We start from the raw sequence: 13603 nt of genomic DNA, 5'->3' as shown, positions 1-13603 counted from the left end.
TATAAAGTCGCCCTTAATATTTGTGCCTGTTTTAGTTTAGGGTACGTTATTACATGCATTAAGTGTTCTGTATATTAAAGGGTAGTTTGTTAACAGTACTACGTACAAGGGAAGGTTTTAAAAGTCTGAATATACATGTTAAATAAATAGGTAAATATGGTGTCACTACTTCGCGGATTTTCACCTATCGCGGCCGGGTCTGGAACCTATCTACCGCGATAAACGAGGGTTCACTGTACTAATCTGGTCAAGATAACTTAACAAACCATCTGAAAATATGGGATTCTAGATTGTTTATCATTGCTTTTTAAAATACCAGATTGTAGCTTGTCTCTGAATAATAGTTCTTGATCTGGCTGATTTTCTTATTGGTACCAATATTTTTTTAAAAATTAAAACCTACGTTAAGAGTTATAAATTAACAGAACTCAAAATTAATTACACCAATGCTCCCAGGCCACTATGTGTCCTAGAACCTACCAATCTTGATATGTAAACCAGGATTCTTTAAGATAATGCTTGGAGAAAAGTAACTTGGTACACCAATGAACTGCAGCTAGCACTCTTTCCCAAAGAATGTTTCTGGTCTCCAATTCCCTGATGGATTGGGTGCCAAAACCAACCTGTTGTGCCTGGGGAGGTACTGGAGACTTCCTCTATAACTTGCTTCTCAGGGTGCTTTGAAATTTATAAATTCGAAAGATGGGATTTGGCAGGATCTTACAGGGAGCTGGGTATTGGAATCGGAACCATAAACAAAGGGGGATTGAAGCAGAGTGGAATCCACAAGCCCTCTCTCCCAATTGAGAAAACCCATGACTCTGAATGAAGGCTTTCCCAAACGTGATAAAAACTGGGCTAGCCTTCCCTCTACCTGGGTACCATAGTAGATATCATCATTGCGATCTCTCAGGATGGCGAGGAGTCCTGCAGGAACTCGTACTGGGCCGTCTGTTGAGTTAAAACTCAGATGGCCTATTAAACCCAGAACCTCCAGAAACCATCTATTGCAGAAAGAGGAAGAGCCTTGAGAAGCCAAAAACCAGAACAATAAAACTTTAAGATAATAATCTTTATGCGTCACATTGAGTTACACTCGCTACTAGTTTCTTAATCCTAGTAAAACTACTAAAATTGTACCCAAAAGAGATGTACTGTAATGAAAAATTGTTTCTGTGCACCTGAAACTGTCCCAAAAGACTCTGCAGACTCTTATGTACCATCTGCAATACAGAAGTTGTATCTTAACTTCTTGATAACTCCAACATTCTATTAAGGCTTGTGTACCATCTATAATTGTGTATCAAAACTTATCAATAACTCTAACATTATACAGTCGCTCCCCTACTTACGAACAACGGTACATACGAACATGTCTGCGTGTATGTCGAAAAATGTTCGGAAAGAGATGCTGTAAGTTAGATTTTGTATTGCGCACCTTTTTCCGAGTAGTGCTTCTTTCCGCCGCTAATACCGACGCTTGGCGCTGTGAGAGCTCACCCAGCATCCACCTTCCTCTGCCCAGTTCGTTGCAGTGTGTAAGTGCGTGAACGTATCTCCGGTGCGCAAAGAACTTTTTTCATTTTTATCATTAAATATCTCGTGCATCCATTATTCAATATGGTTGGTGAAAAGCGAAAGGCTTCTAGTGAGAGTGGTAGTGCAAAGAAGAGGCAAGCCATTTCATTTGAAACGAAAGTGGCAATAATAAAGAAGCTTGATACGGGTGAGAAAATGGTGAGCGTTGCACGGGCATACAACTTGAATCGTTCGACCGTCGGTACCATTTATAAACAGAAAGATCGTATAATGGAACAAGTGAAAGGTGCAGTGCCGATGCAATCGACAATCATTAGCAAAAAAAAATAGGGAAAATCATAGAAGAGATGGAGAAACTTCTCACCATTTAGCTCGAGGATCAGCAGCAGCGGCGTATTCCTCTGAGCCTTATGCTCATTCAGGAGAAGGCCAAATCTATCTTTGAGGATGTCAAGGCTAAGGCTGGGGAAAGCGCTGCCGTAGAAACGTTTTCTGCCAGCCACGGGTGGTTTTCCCGTTTCAAGAAGAGGGCTAATCTCCACCATGTGTCCGTGTCCGGAGAGACAGCATCTGCGGACAAAGAGGCTGCCGAGCGATTCCCCCAAGTGTTGAAGGAGATCATTGAGGAGGGTGGCTATTCGGCTAAGCAGATCTTCAATGTCGACGAAACGGGTCTTTTTTAGAAGAAAATGCCAGAGAAGACCTACATTAGTAGTGAGGAGAAGACGATGCCCGGATATAAAGCGGGTAAAGACCGCCTAACCTTAATGCTTGGGGCGAATGCTGAAGGGAGCTACAAGCTGAAGCCGCTGCTAGTTTACCGGGCAGCTAACCCTCGAGCCCTGAAGAACGTGACGAAAAGCTCTCTCCCCGTTATATGGATGTCAAACATGAAGGCATGGGTGACACTCGCTGTATTTGAGGACTGGTTCTTCCACCATTTCATCCCAGAAGTGAAGTTGTATTGCCGGGAAAATGGAATTCCAATCAAGATCCTGCTGGTGCTGGACAATGCCCCTGGCCACCCCCCCCCCCCCCCACTTGGATGATTTTCATCCTGATGTCAAAGTTGTGTATCTGCCGCCAAATACAACTTCACTTCTGCAGCCGATGGACCGGGGCGTTATCGCCAATTTCAAGAAATATTACACCCGACGGACATACAGCATGGCCTTGAAAGCAGTGGATTCTGAGCCCGAGATGACCTTACGGAGCTACTGGAAGTCGTATAACATCTTTAACTGCGTAAAAAACATTGATGCATCATGGCGTGAGGTTACCGAGGTCAACCTCAACGCCGTGTGGAGGCCTCTATGCCCTCAGTTCGTCAACGACTTCCGTGGCTTTGATCAGGAGGGCATCAATAAAGAAATTCTCAGCACTTTTGTCGGCCTAAGTGACAAACTCGAGCTTGACCTGCAGGAGGAGGACTTCGAGGAATTGCTTGAGTCCCATGGGGAAGAATTGAGTAACCAAGACCTCATGGAGTTGGAGGCTCAGCAACGTGTCGAGGAGGAGGAGGAGGAAGAAATGCCTGTCCCCATGAAGAAATTCGAGATGAAACTCTTGGCCGAGGGGTTTTCGCTCATAGATAAAGCCATCGCACTCTTCGAGCAGCAAGACCCAAATATTGAACGTTGCACAAAGGTTGCAAATCAATTGAATGATGCCATACAGTGCTACCGCATCATTTATGATGAAAAAAAGAAGAAAACTGTGCAATCGTCGTTAGATCGTTTCTTTCGGCCAGTTTCTAGTAAATCCTCCAAGGAAGATACTCATCAACCCTCATCTTCTTCTCCTCGACCCTCAACTTCTTCCTACATTGAAGTTACGGAGGAGGAAGTAACTGTTGAAGGCCATTCCAGCAACGACGAAGACCCTCTCATGATATAAAATCCTCCTCTTCCTCCTCCTCCTCCTCCATCATCTCCTTAAGCATCGAGTACATCTTACAAAAGTAAGTTAAACTTCATTTTATTTATCTTATTACGTACATGTACATACTGTGTGTGTGTCTCTCTCTCTCTCTCTCTCTCTCTCTAACATACGTAGTACAGTACTGTACGTATTCTCTCCATTTTATTAAATGTTTTTTTCATTACAAACCAATACAGGTTACTTATACAAGCCTTAAACATACTTATATAAACCTTCAATATACTTATATAGGCCTTAAACATAAATTATAATACAAAATACAGTATAGCACTGAAGCAACTTACGAACGAATTCACCATACGAACGATCGTTCGGAACGTAACTCGTTTGTAAGTCGGGGAGCGTCTGTATTAAGGTTTGCGTACCATCTACAATTACTTTATTTAAACTTCTTAATAACTCTTACATCATATTAAGGTATGAGTGTCATGGAAACTCCTCTTCCATAGGCGTATCCCTTCTCGTGTGCTAAGGTACCGAGTGAAGGACAAACCGTGGTTCAATGATGATTGTAGACGGGCTTATTTGGAGAAGCAGGAGACCTATCACCTTTGGAAGGGTAACAGATCAGATTTGACCTGGAATAACTATACTCAGCTTAGAGCTTCTGCTCAGAGAGTTTATGCCTCAACTGAAAAGGAATACAATTTAACCATAAAAGAAACCCTTTCTGGTACAACTCAGGAACATAAATGGTGGTCTACCCTTAAATCTGCACTCTTTGGTGTAGATGCAACAGTTCCTCCTTTACTTAAACCAGATGGCTCAGTCACTCACTGTCCAAAGGAAAAGGCAACCCTTTTGGCTGATGTTTTTGATAGTAAACAGAGTAATGAAAAACTTGAACTTCCTCATTCCTGTTTTCCTGAGGCTAAACTAACTAGTTTGGCTTTTCAATCTCGTGAGATTAAAGCTCTGTTGATGGACTTTGATGCTTATGGAGGTGTAGACCCAAATGGTATTTTTCCTTTGTTTTTCATAGACAGCAGATTTCTTAGCTCCAAAGTTATCTGTTATTTTGCGCAAGTTAGCAAGAAGGGGAGCTTTTAGCACTTGTTGGAGAACTGGTAATGTTACTCCTCTATGTAAATGTGTTTGTGGTAGCTCAAGTCCCACTGATTACCGCCCAATTTCCATAACTCCCATATTATCTAAAGTTTTTGAACGTCTTCTGGCAAAACGTCTTAATAGGTTTGCTGAAGGTAATCATCTACTCCCTAGTTTGCAATTTGGTTTTCGTAAAGGCCTTGGAGCATGTGATGCCCTTCTTACAATCTCCGATGCTGTACAGAAATCCCTTGATTGTGATCAGGAAGTTCGTATGATTGGCTTTGATTTTAGTGCTGCCTTTGACCGTGTTAATCATGAGGCCCTTGTTTTTAAACTGAAACAGTTGGGAGTGGATGGGTTGTTTCTTGGTATTATTATTGATTTTTTAAGTAATAGATCTCAATGAGTTGTTGTTGATGGGCACCATAGTGAGTATAGGAATGTGATATCCGGTGTTCCACAGGGTAGTGTTCTTGGCCCATTACTTTTCATACTATACACACATGACATGTGGTTTGGCCTAGAAAACAAGCTTGTTGCATATGCAGATGATGCTACTCTCTTTGCATCAATTCCATCCCCTGAATGTAGATCTGGGGTTGGTGAATCCCTTAATAGAGATTTGGCTAAAATTAGTGTATGGTGCAAATTATGGGGTATGAAGTTGAATCCTAACACAACTCAAAGTATGATTCTAAGTAGGTCAAGGACGGTGGCTCCTCAACATCCGGATCTCAGTATTGATAATGTTTCTTTAAATTTGTATGACTCTTTTAAAATTTCAGGTGTGATTCTCGACAGCAAATTTACTTTTGAGAAACACATTAGGTCTGTGTCTTCTTCAATTGCACAAAAAATTGGCTTATTGAGAAAGTCTTACAAGATTTTTGGTGATCAATGTATTCTGAAGAAGTGTTTTAATTCTTTCATTCTACCTTGTTTTGAGTATTGTTCTCCTGTCTGGTCTTCAGCTGCTGATTCTCATCTTAATTTGTTGGATAGAAACTTACGGTCTATTAAATTTCTTATTCCTGATCTAGATATTAATCTCTAGCACCGTCGTTCAATTAGTTCATTATGCATGTTGCATAAGATTTTTCATAACTCTGACCATCCTTTACATTCAGATCTCCCTGGACAATTCTATCCTGTTCGTAATACTAGGCAGGCAGTTAATTCTAATAGCCAGGCCTTTTCCATCATGAGGCTCAATACTACACAGTATTCTAGAAGTTTTATTCCAGCTGTTACCAAGTTATGGAATGATCTTCCTAATCGGGTAGTTGAATCAGAACTTCAAAAGTTCAACGTTGGAGCAAATGTTTTTATGTTGACCAGGCTGACATGAGTCTTTTTATTGTTTATATATGAAAAATCTGTTTTTGACATTGTTAATAGTTTATATAGGACATATCTGTTTTGACGCTGTTACTCTTTATAGAATGATATATTAATTTATTCTCGTCATTTATTTATTTCCTTATTTCCTTTCCTCACTGGGCTATTTTTCCCTGTTGGAGCCCTTGTGCTAGTGATAATAATAATAATGATAATAATTGAAAGAACACCTACCACCAAATCTGTAAAAGAAATAATTTCTGACAAATTTCCCATGCATTTACCATTAACCAATATTTCTTTAGTTGTCCAACTCAAAATACGGGCACTTAGCCATTTTCTCCTGTTAAACTTCCCCGGGGACTCAAGCAAATAAATCTGCTTTGTAGATATAGTTAGGTTACATGAATGACCTTTTTTATTAAAAGATCTGGATCTACCATTGACTGATTTCCTTGCAATCTGGTACATGTTATCTTCTATTCCAACTGTAAAAAGACTCGAAAATTGAGCTGTGCGAGTCATCTTTAATGAGCCCGAAGTATGTAAAGACATAGATGAGTAGGCATCCTCTGAACTAACCAGAAGAATTCCCTACAGGATTATTTCTGCATAGAGTTTTATCAGAGTTTAGAAGGGGCGTTCATCTTTCACCTTGACATCCCACCAATCATTGTCTTCCTGACTTGAAAGATCCACTCCTGAAAACTCAGATTGCACCTCATAATCATCTATTGTGCCTGCACTAAATTCAGTACATTGAAGAGTCACTGAAAAGTTCATTTTTTTAGGGGTACTAGCCCCAACACTATTACCACTGTTAGGCCTACTAAAAATGTAATAGGCCAATGCTACATTAGACTCCATTTGGCTCCCAGCCACATCATGATGCAACCATTAATTAGCCTGATTAGATGTTATTATCTGTTCATTCAAAACCTGTGAGCATGGTGGTAAAGACATTATATATTGTAGCAAGCCACATTATTAATAAAGGCAGAAAATAATTGCGCATTAGCACCTGCTTAAGTTGGAGAAGGGATATGAGAATCCGACAACCTCACTCATTCTCTTATCTTAGAATCCAGGAGCAAGTTTATAAGAATCTGGATACTGGAAAGGTGAGGGTTTCACAATAGAAGCTCCTGATGCAGAAAAATATTTTGAAGATTGTGTGAAAGCATTTGATTTTAAATCCCACGGTGTACCATTAGAACCCTTACTAATTAGTGCACTAGAACCGCTGGTAAAATACCAAAAATTAGCCTGGGGTTTGCAGTAAGAGAGGATATTCCAGAGCATTGCCACTGCCAGAAGGAATGTTATGCTATTTAGAGTGAAAAAGTAGGGCAATTTTTTTCCATAAAATGAGAACATTGCATATTAAGTGAATCACTGCTAATATCTAGTAGGTCCAGAATAAGCCTGAATACAAACATTCTCCCCAATGGCTAATTCCACCAGCTTAGTCTTCTCTGGATACTCCTGATTTGAAATCTACTTTCCTTTTACGTTTCGAGTCCACACGAACCCATTTCGACAAAACCTTGACATAATCTTCCAATACATTTTTTGGTATGTTTGTGCATTTTAAACACCTCTTGTTTACATCACAAGATTGTCTCCTGCATGAAAAACAACTGAAGTAAGGACAGTTTTCCTCTAGAAATTAGCTATTACCAAAAATGATACGGCTAGCAATTAGCTATTAGCAAAAACAATGCAAATGCATTTCAAAACCAGAAGAAATCTGACCAAGCTAACTATAACTCTGAATTAATACTCAACCTTAATCTGGAAAAGCAGAGCTCTGACAGCATAGTTGGCTGCAATAAGTTCAACAAAAACATCTGAAGAACGGACCATGCTTCTAGGAAAGGGAGGTGTTTGGCAATGGGGATCAAGAAAAAGCAAGAAATTTAAAAAGATAGATGTTAAAGTAAAGGTAGCTTTTCCAGGATAAGCCATATGAACCTCAGGTGAGTTCCAAGTAAATAATACATACAGTATATCAAGCGAAAAAGGTCCCCACAAAACAATGTGACTCTAAAAATCCAACTTTTGGAATGTGAATCTGGTGCAGCTATACACTAGAGAGACTAACCTTAGAAACAGCTATCATATGCCACATAGCTTGCTGTGGATAGGCGCTGAGCACAGATGCTATGATCTTACACAGTTGCACAAAAACTTCAGCATTTGAATGACAAATTCTGGAGATTAGTTGTGGTAAAGCTGTCAAAAACAGGTAAGAAGGAAGACGATCAACCATACCAGCTGGAAAAGAAATTGAAATTCAGAATTACAGCAGTTAAAAAGGGATTTGAAAAAAAAAATTATTCTATTCAATGCAGATTTTATACAGACGAATTTACTGCATAAAACATATATATTCTTTGTCGTGTCATGAGAGCTGACATATTTCAAGTTCTACTGAGGAACACCTAGCTGGGCTATTCTATATTTAGCTACACTCCCCTCACAGCTAACATCAATCTGTATTACAAAGAAATATTTTTCCTCAATCTCTCTTATTAATTAACAGAAAAATTTAGACTTGAAAAATAAATATCTTTAAACAGAGCATAATGTAAGAACATGAAATAACCTCAGCTCTACTTTTCAAACCTTTTCAATTTATAAAATAAAAGTCAAAATTATTGGTTACGAAAAGAAAGGTTGACAGCTTTCATGTTAAATAAGCTGAACGACTGTAAAGGGCAATTCCCTGCTAGACAGCAGTGCTTCATAATAAAAGTCCAAAATAAAGTTAAATATAATTGAACAAATTTTTTATCATCATTTAATGGTAATTTAAAATGCTTCCTTTAAAAAAAAATATTAATTTTAATTTAAATATTTTCTCCCTTGAAATAACAATTCTCCTAAAAGAAAACTATTCAACCATAGAATAATTGAATTTCAAAAATTTTTACATTTTTTTTCGATAGAGAGAGAGAGAGAGAGAGAGAGAGAGAGAGAGAGAGAGAGAGAGAGAGAGAGAGAGAGAGAGAGAGAGAGAGAGAGAGAGAGAGAGAGAGAAGAGTTTATCATCAAATAGTTCACATATATCAGCTTTAACATTATCATGCTTATTTGTTTGTTTTTTCTAAATGCTTTACTACTATAATTAATAATGTTATTATTAATGCTATACAGTACTGAAAAACAGCAATACACACTATGTAGTACAACAGGAAAGGTGAAAAGGAAAGAGAAGTGGAGAACAAGTATGGTGCACTGCGTCAGTCCTAACCAAGTTAACAAATTCTGAGATGACAGAGGCTTGACTTCATAATGTATAAATACTTTATCCTGCACATAAAAAATTAGGAAAATACATATTATCAACTACATACCAAACAATATCAAAATAATTGTCATTACTTAAGTAGATATACAACTTACCTATGGCCCCATTTAATGTTGCAAGTTTTTCACGGTAAGTTTCAAGCATTGAGTTTTTACGCACGCTTCTTGACTTGTCTTCTTTAGTTTCTAATTCACATACACGAGTTCCAAATTCTAGCCATAATGCCAACATTCTAGGCATAGATTGGTATATATGTCGGCAACCAAACTGAAGGGATTTGCCAAAGCTGGAAAAAGCAAAAGTAAGTAACAACTGATCTATAAGAAAAATTACTTTTAGCAGTCCTCCAAAAAAACTTTTTCCTGTAATCAAAAAGTAAATAAAAGGGATTTTATATCTCAAGAATGATTAATTTTCTACAAATAATAATTCTTCAATTTATTCCAGAGCAATAGAGTAAAGTAAATTTCTTACATGTAACACAAAGGCAATTTGTAAAAGGGGTCATCTTTATATGAGTACTAACACTATACAAACAATAAAAATACAAGTAAACAAGTATTTTTACAAAAAGCCATTAAAAGTGGTTATAATTAATCATTATGACTGAATAGGAAAATTCTCCCAAAGGAAAAAGTGTACTTTGGTTAGAGTTCTGATTTTAAGATAAATTTCACCTCGAGTTAAGTAAGAAAGGAGGCTAAAATCTGAATTGGTCTAAGGAAGGAGACTGAAAACTTAGGAATCTAAGGAATGACCACCTTTACAGTTTTTTTCTCAGGTGTTAACTGAAAAAATAATGAATTTCCTTTATTTATAGTCTATGGACAACCACCATCTACTGCCATGTCTTGGCAAATATGTAAACAATCCTTGTTCTCCAAAACAAATATTTTTGGTGACGGAAGTATTGCAATAAAGATAAAATTAATTATTTTGATTTTACTTAAACACACAACTACAGTATACGATTATTCTGAGCATACTATGTACTGTTGAGTCCATTCTTCCAAACTACTATGTAAGTAGAAAACTTAATTACAGGTATGGAAAATTCTAGGTTTTGGACAACGAGGCTAGCTTACTGACAACACAACAGAGAGTGAGCACAGCACTATAAATAAAGATAAAATTACCTGAAAATATTCTTATTTTACTTGAATATAAAACTTTATACTGTAATTAAAATGAGAATACTATATGGTTTTAAATCAATCCTTGCAAACTAATACCATATTAATGAACAAAGTGCGAATAGAATACCCTAACAACATCACAACAGAGGTTGAGAAATCATAATTCCAAAAGTATAGCTCATGTAATGGTTGAACCATGACTTTTCTTCATGCGAAACTAGTCTTAAAAGTTTGCCTTTACATGGAAATATATGGTAAATAAGTTAAGAGATTTGAGGACTATCATTATCAAAACTTGGTTGCTTAAGACCGTATTAGACAATGGTGCTTGTGTGACATAATCATCATCGTCTCCACTTAAACCACTAGAGTCTTCTCTAGATTTCCCCCTGAACTAAAAGCAAGTTTCATCAGCACTTGAACTTGAATCATACTTTCTCTACGAGGAACAGTCAGGCAATAACATACCTCACAAAGGTAATCTAAATAAGAGTATTGTTGCAGTGCAGTAATTTCTAACAAGTCCAGAGAAGACAAATTAAAACAAAATAAAAAATATCTAAATCTGGAAGAAGTGTACAATGAGGTTGAACCAATGCAACAAAGAAACGGAAAGCAAAAAGAGGAAAGAGGGCTTTACTTTTTGCCATTACCCGCTAGTGTCTCATTACTTTACAAATGACCCTTGTCTATTGTAAGAAAAGAAAATAGAAAATTCTTTAGAGAATAAATCTTGGATAAATATTGATAAACCAAACTTCTGGAGAAGCAGCAATATGAACACCAGGGAAGGTTCATATAAATAAAACTGATTAACAGCCACTCATAAATCTAATAACTAAATTATAAAAATTAATACAAAACTTACCTTAAAACAATATGATTAATCCAGTCCACTGGCTTCTCCTTTACATCTAGAGAACTTAATATGCGGTCATAGTACATGCCTAGGTGAAAATGGCCATCTTCCCACTGTCTAAATATTTCACATGCATCACGGTAATACTGCTTGATAACATTAACCTCCAAAGTTGCAGATTCTTCTGAATATCTTGCTAGCAACAATTTGGCTTTACCACAAGCACTTCTCTCCACCTGGAATTACTTCCATTGATCAAATTACATAGTTAATGGTTCACAAATCATTCTGAAGCCTGCATCAACCCGATCCTATTTCATCAAAATTCAACTGAAAGGTGTTATGTACCCATAGGCTAATGCTGAAAAGTCTGAGATAAATACAAAGCTTATGCAGTACAATACTAAATCATCATGCATGTACTATATAAACCTTATTCATGATTTAGTATAATTCAAAGGTGTCACTTGGATGCAAAAGTCCCTGGCAAGTAACTGTCACACTTTTGCTGTCTGCAAAACTGTTAAAAAACTTAGCAGTTTCCTAGATTTTGGATGTTCCTGAAACATTGTTTTTAAAGTAAAAAAAAATATAATTTTAATAATAAAATTTCTTATTTTTATACTCACCTGATGTTCATATTGCTCTCGTCTCCAAAAGCTTGAAACATGATATTTTAATTATAAAATAAATTTTTGAATATACTTACCCGGTGAATATATAATAGCTGCTGCTCCAGCGGCTCGACAGAAAACACACACAAAAACTCGCGAGCGATCGCTATGAAGGTTGCGGGTGTGCCCACCAGCGCCAACTATCGGCCAGATACCGCATATACATGTAAACAGACCCAATTTTTCTCATCCCGCTGGGTCTCTATCGGGGAGGAAGGGGGGGCCTTTAATTTATATATTCACCGGGTAAGTATATTCAAAAATTTATTTTATAATTAAAATATCATTTTTAAATATTTAACTTAGCCGGTGAATATATAATAGCTGATTCACACCCATGGTGGTGGGTAGAGACCAGAGTTAATTAAGTTTACAGCGTATATGCTTAGAGTTTTTGACAGTTATATCATAACAAAACCCAAATATATAAAGGTACCTGGTAAGGAAGTTGACTTAGACGATTACTCTGCCTTATTAGTCTGTCTTCCTCACGAAGCCCAGCGATCCTCTTAGGATGCTGAAAGATTCCCAGGAGCTGAAGTATTAAGGGCTGCAACCCATACAACAGGACCTCATCAAATCCCTAATCTGGGCGCTCTCAAGAAATGACTTTGACCACCCGCCAAATCAACCAGGATGCGAAAGGCTTCTTAGCCTTCCGTACAACCCAAAAAACAATATTAAAAACATTTCAAGAGACAGATTAAAAAGGATATTGGAATTAGGGTAATGTAGTGGTAGAACCCTCACCCACTACTGCACTCGCTGCAACGAATGGACCCAGTGTGTAGCAGTCCTCGTAAAGAGTCTGGACATCTTTCAAGTAAAATGACGCGAACACTAACTTGCTTCTCCAAAAAGTCGCGTCCATAATACTTTGCAGAGATTTATTTTGCCTGAAGGCCACGGAGGTTGCTATAGCTCTAACTTCGTGCGTCTTAACCTTAAGCAAACATCGGTCTTTCTCATTCAAGTGAGAATGAGCTTCTCGTATTAAAAATCTGATAAAATATGACAAAGCATTCTTTGACATAGGCAATGATGGTTTCTTAACTGAGCACCATAATGCCTCAGATTTACCTCGTAATGACTTAGTACGAGCTAAATAGAACTTAAGAGCTCTAACAGGACATAATACTCTTTCCAGTTTGTTGCCTACGATCTCTGATAAGCAAGGAATATCAAAAGATTTAGGCCAAGGACGAGAAGGCAGTTCATTTTTAGCCAGGAAACCAAGTTGAATTGAACAAGTGGCTTTTTCTGTAGAAAAGCCGATGTTCTTACTGAAGGCATGAAGTTCACTGACCCTTTTAGCCGAAGCCAAGCACACTAGAAAAAGTGTCTTGAGGGTGAGATCCTTCAGGGAGGCTGAATGTAATGGCTCAAACCTGTCTGACATGAGGAACCTTAGGACCACGTCTAAGTTCCATCCAGGAGTTGCCAAACGACGTTCCTTAGAGGTCTCGAAAGACTTAAGGAGATCTTGGAGATCTTTATTGTTGGAAAGATCTAAGCCTCTATGTCGAAAGACCGAAGCCAACATGCTCCTGTAGCCCTTAATCGTGGGAGCTGAAAGGGAGCGAACCTTTCTCAGATTTAAAAGAAAATCTGTGATTTGGGCTACAGAGGTACTGGACGAGGACACAGATGCTGACTTGCACCAGTCTCGATTGCACCAGTCTCGAAAGACTTCCCACTTCGACTGGTATACTCTAATGGTAGAAGCTCTCCTCGCTCTTGCAATCGCACTGGC

General features: G+C 37.9%; 1 protein-coding gene across 1 annotated transcript in view; it reads right to left on the bottom strand.

The window, feature by feature from the left end:
- The window catches only part of mei-41 (meiotic 41), a 316521-nt gene that overhangs the window by 54045 nt on the left and 248873 nt on the right, over positions 1 to 13603 (bottom strand). The window contains exons 38-40 of the mRNA XM_068345943.1: positions 11186 to 11412; positions 9277 to 9467; positions 7973 to 8145 (exon numbers count right to left, since the gene is read on the bottom strand). Of these exons, the coding sequence (XP_068202044.1) occupies positions 7973 to 8145; positions 9277 to 9467; positions 11186 to 11412 (591 nt within the window). The remainder of the gene's footprint in view (positions 1 to 7972; positions 8146 to 9276; positions 9468 to 11185; positions 11413 to 13603) is intronic.

The sequence above is a fragment of the Palaemon carinicauda genome, chromosome 22, assembly GCF_036898095.1.
Source record: "Palaemon carinicauda isolate YSFRI2023 chromosome 22, ASM3689809v2, whole genome shotgun sequence".
NCBI lineage: Eukaryota > Metazoa > Arthropoda > Malacostraca > Decapoda > Palaemonidae > Palaemon > Palaemon carinicauda.
The sequence above is the reverse complement of the archived record's forward strand: the minus strand, read 5'-3'. Positions and strand labels throughout refer to the sequence as shown.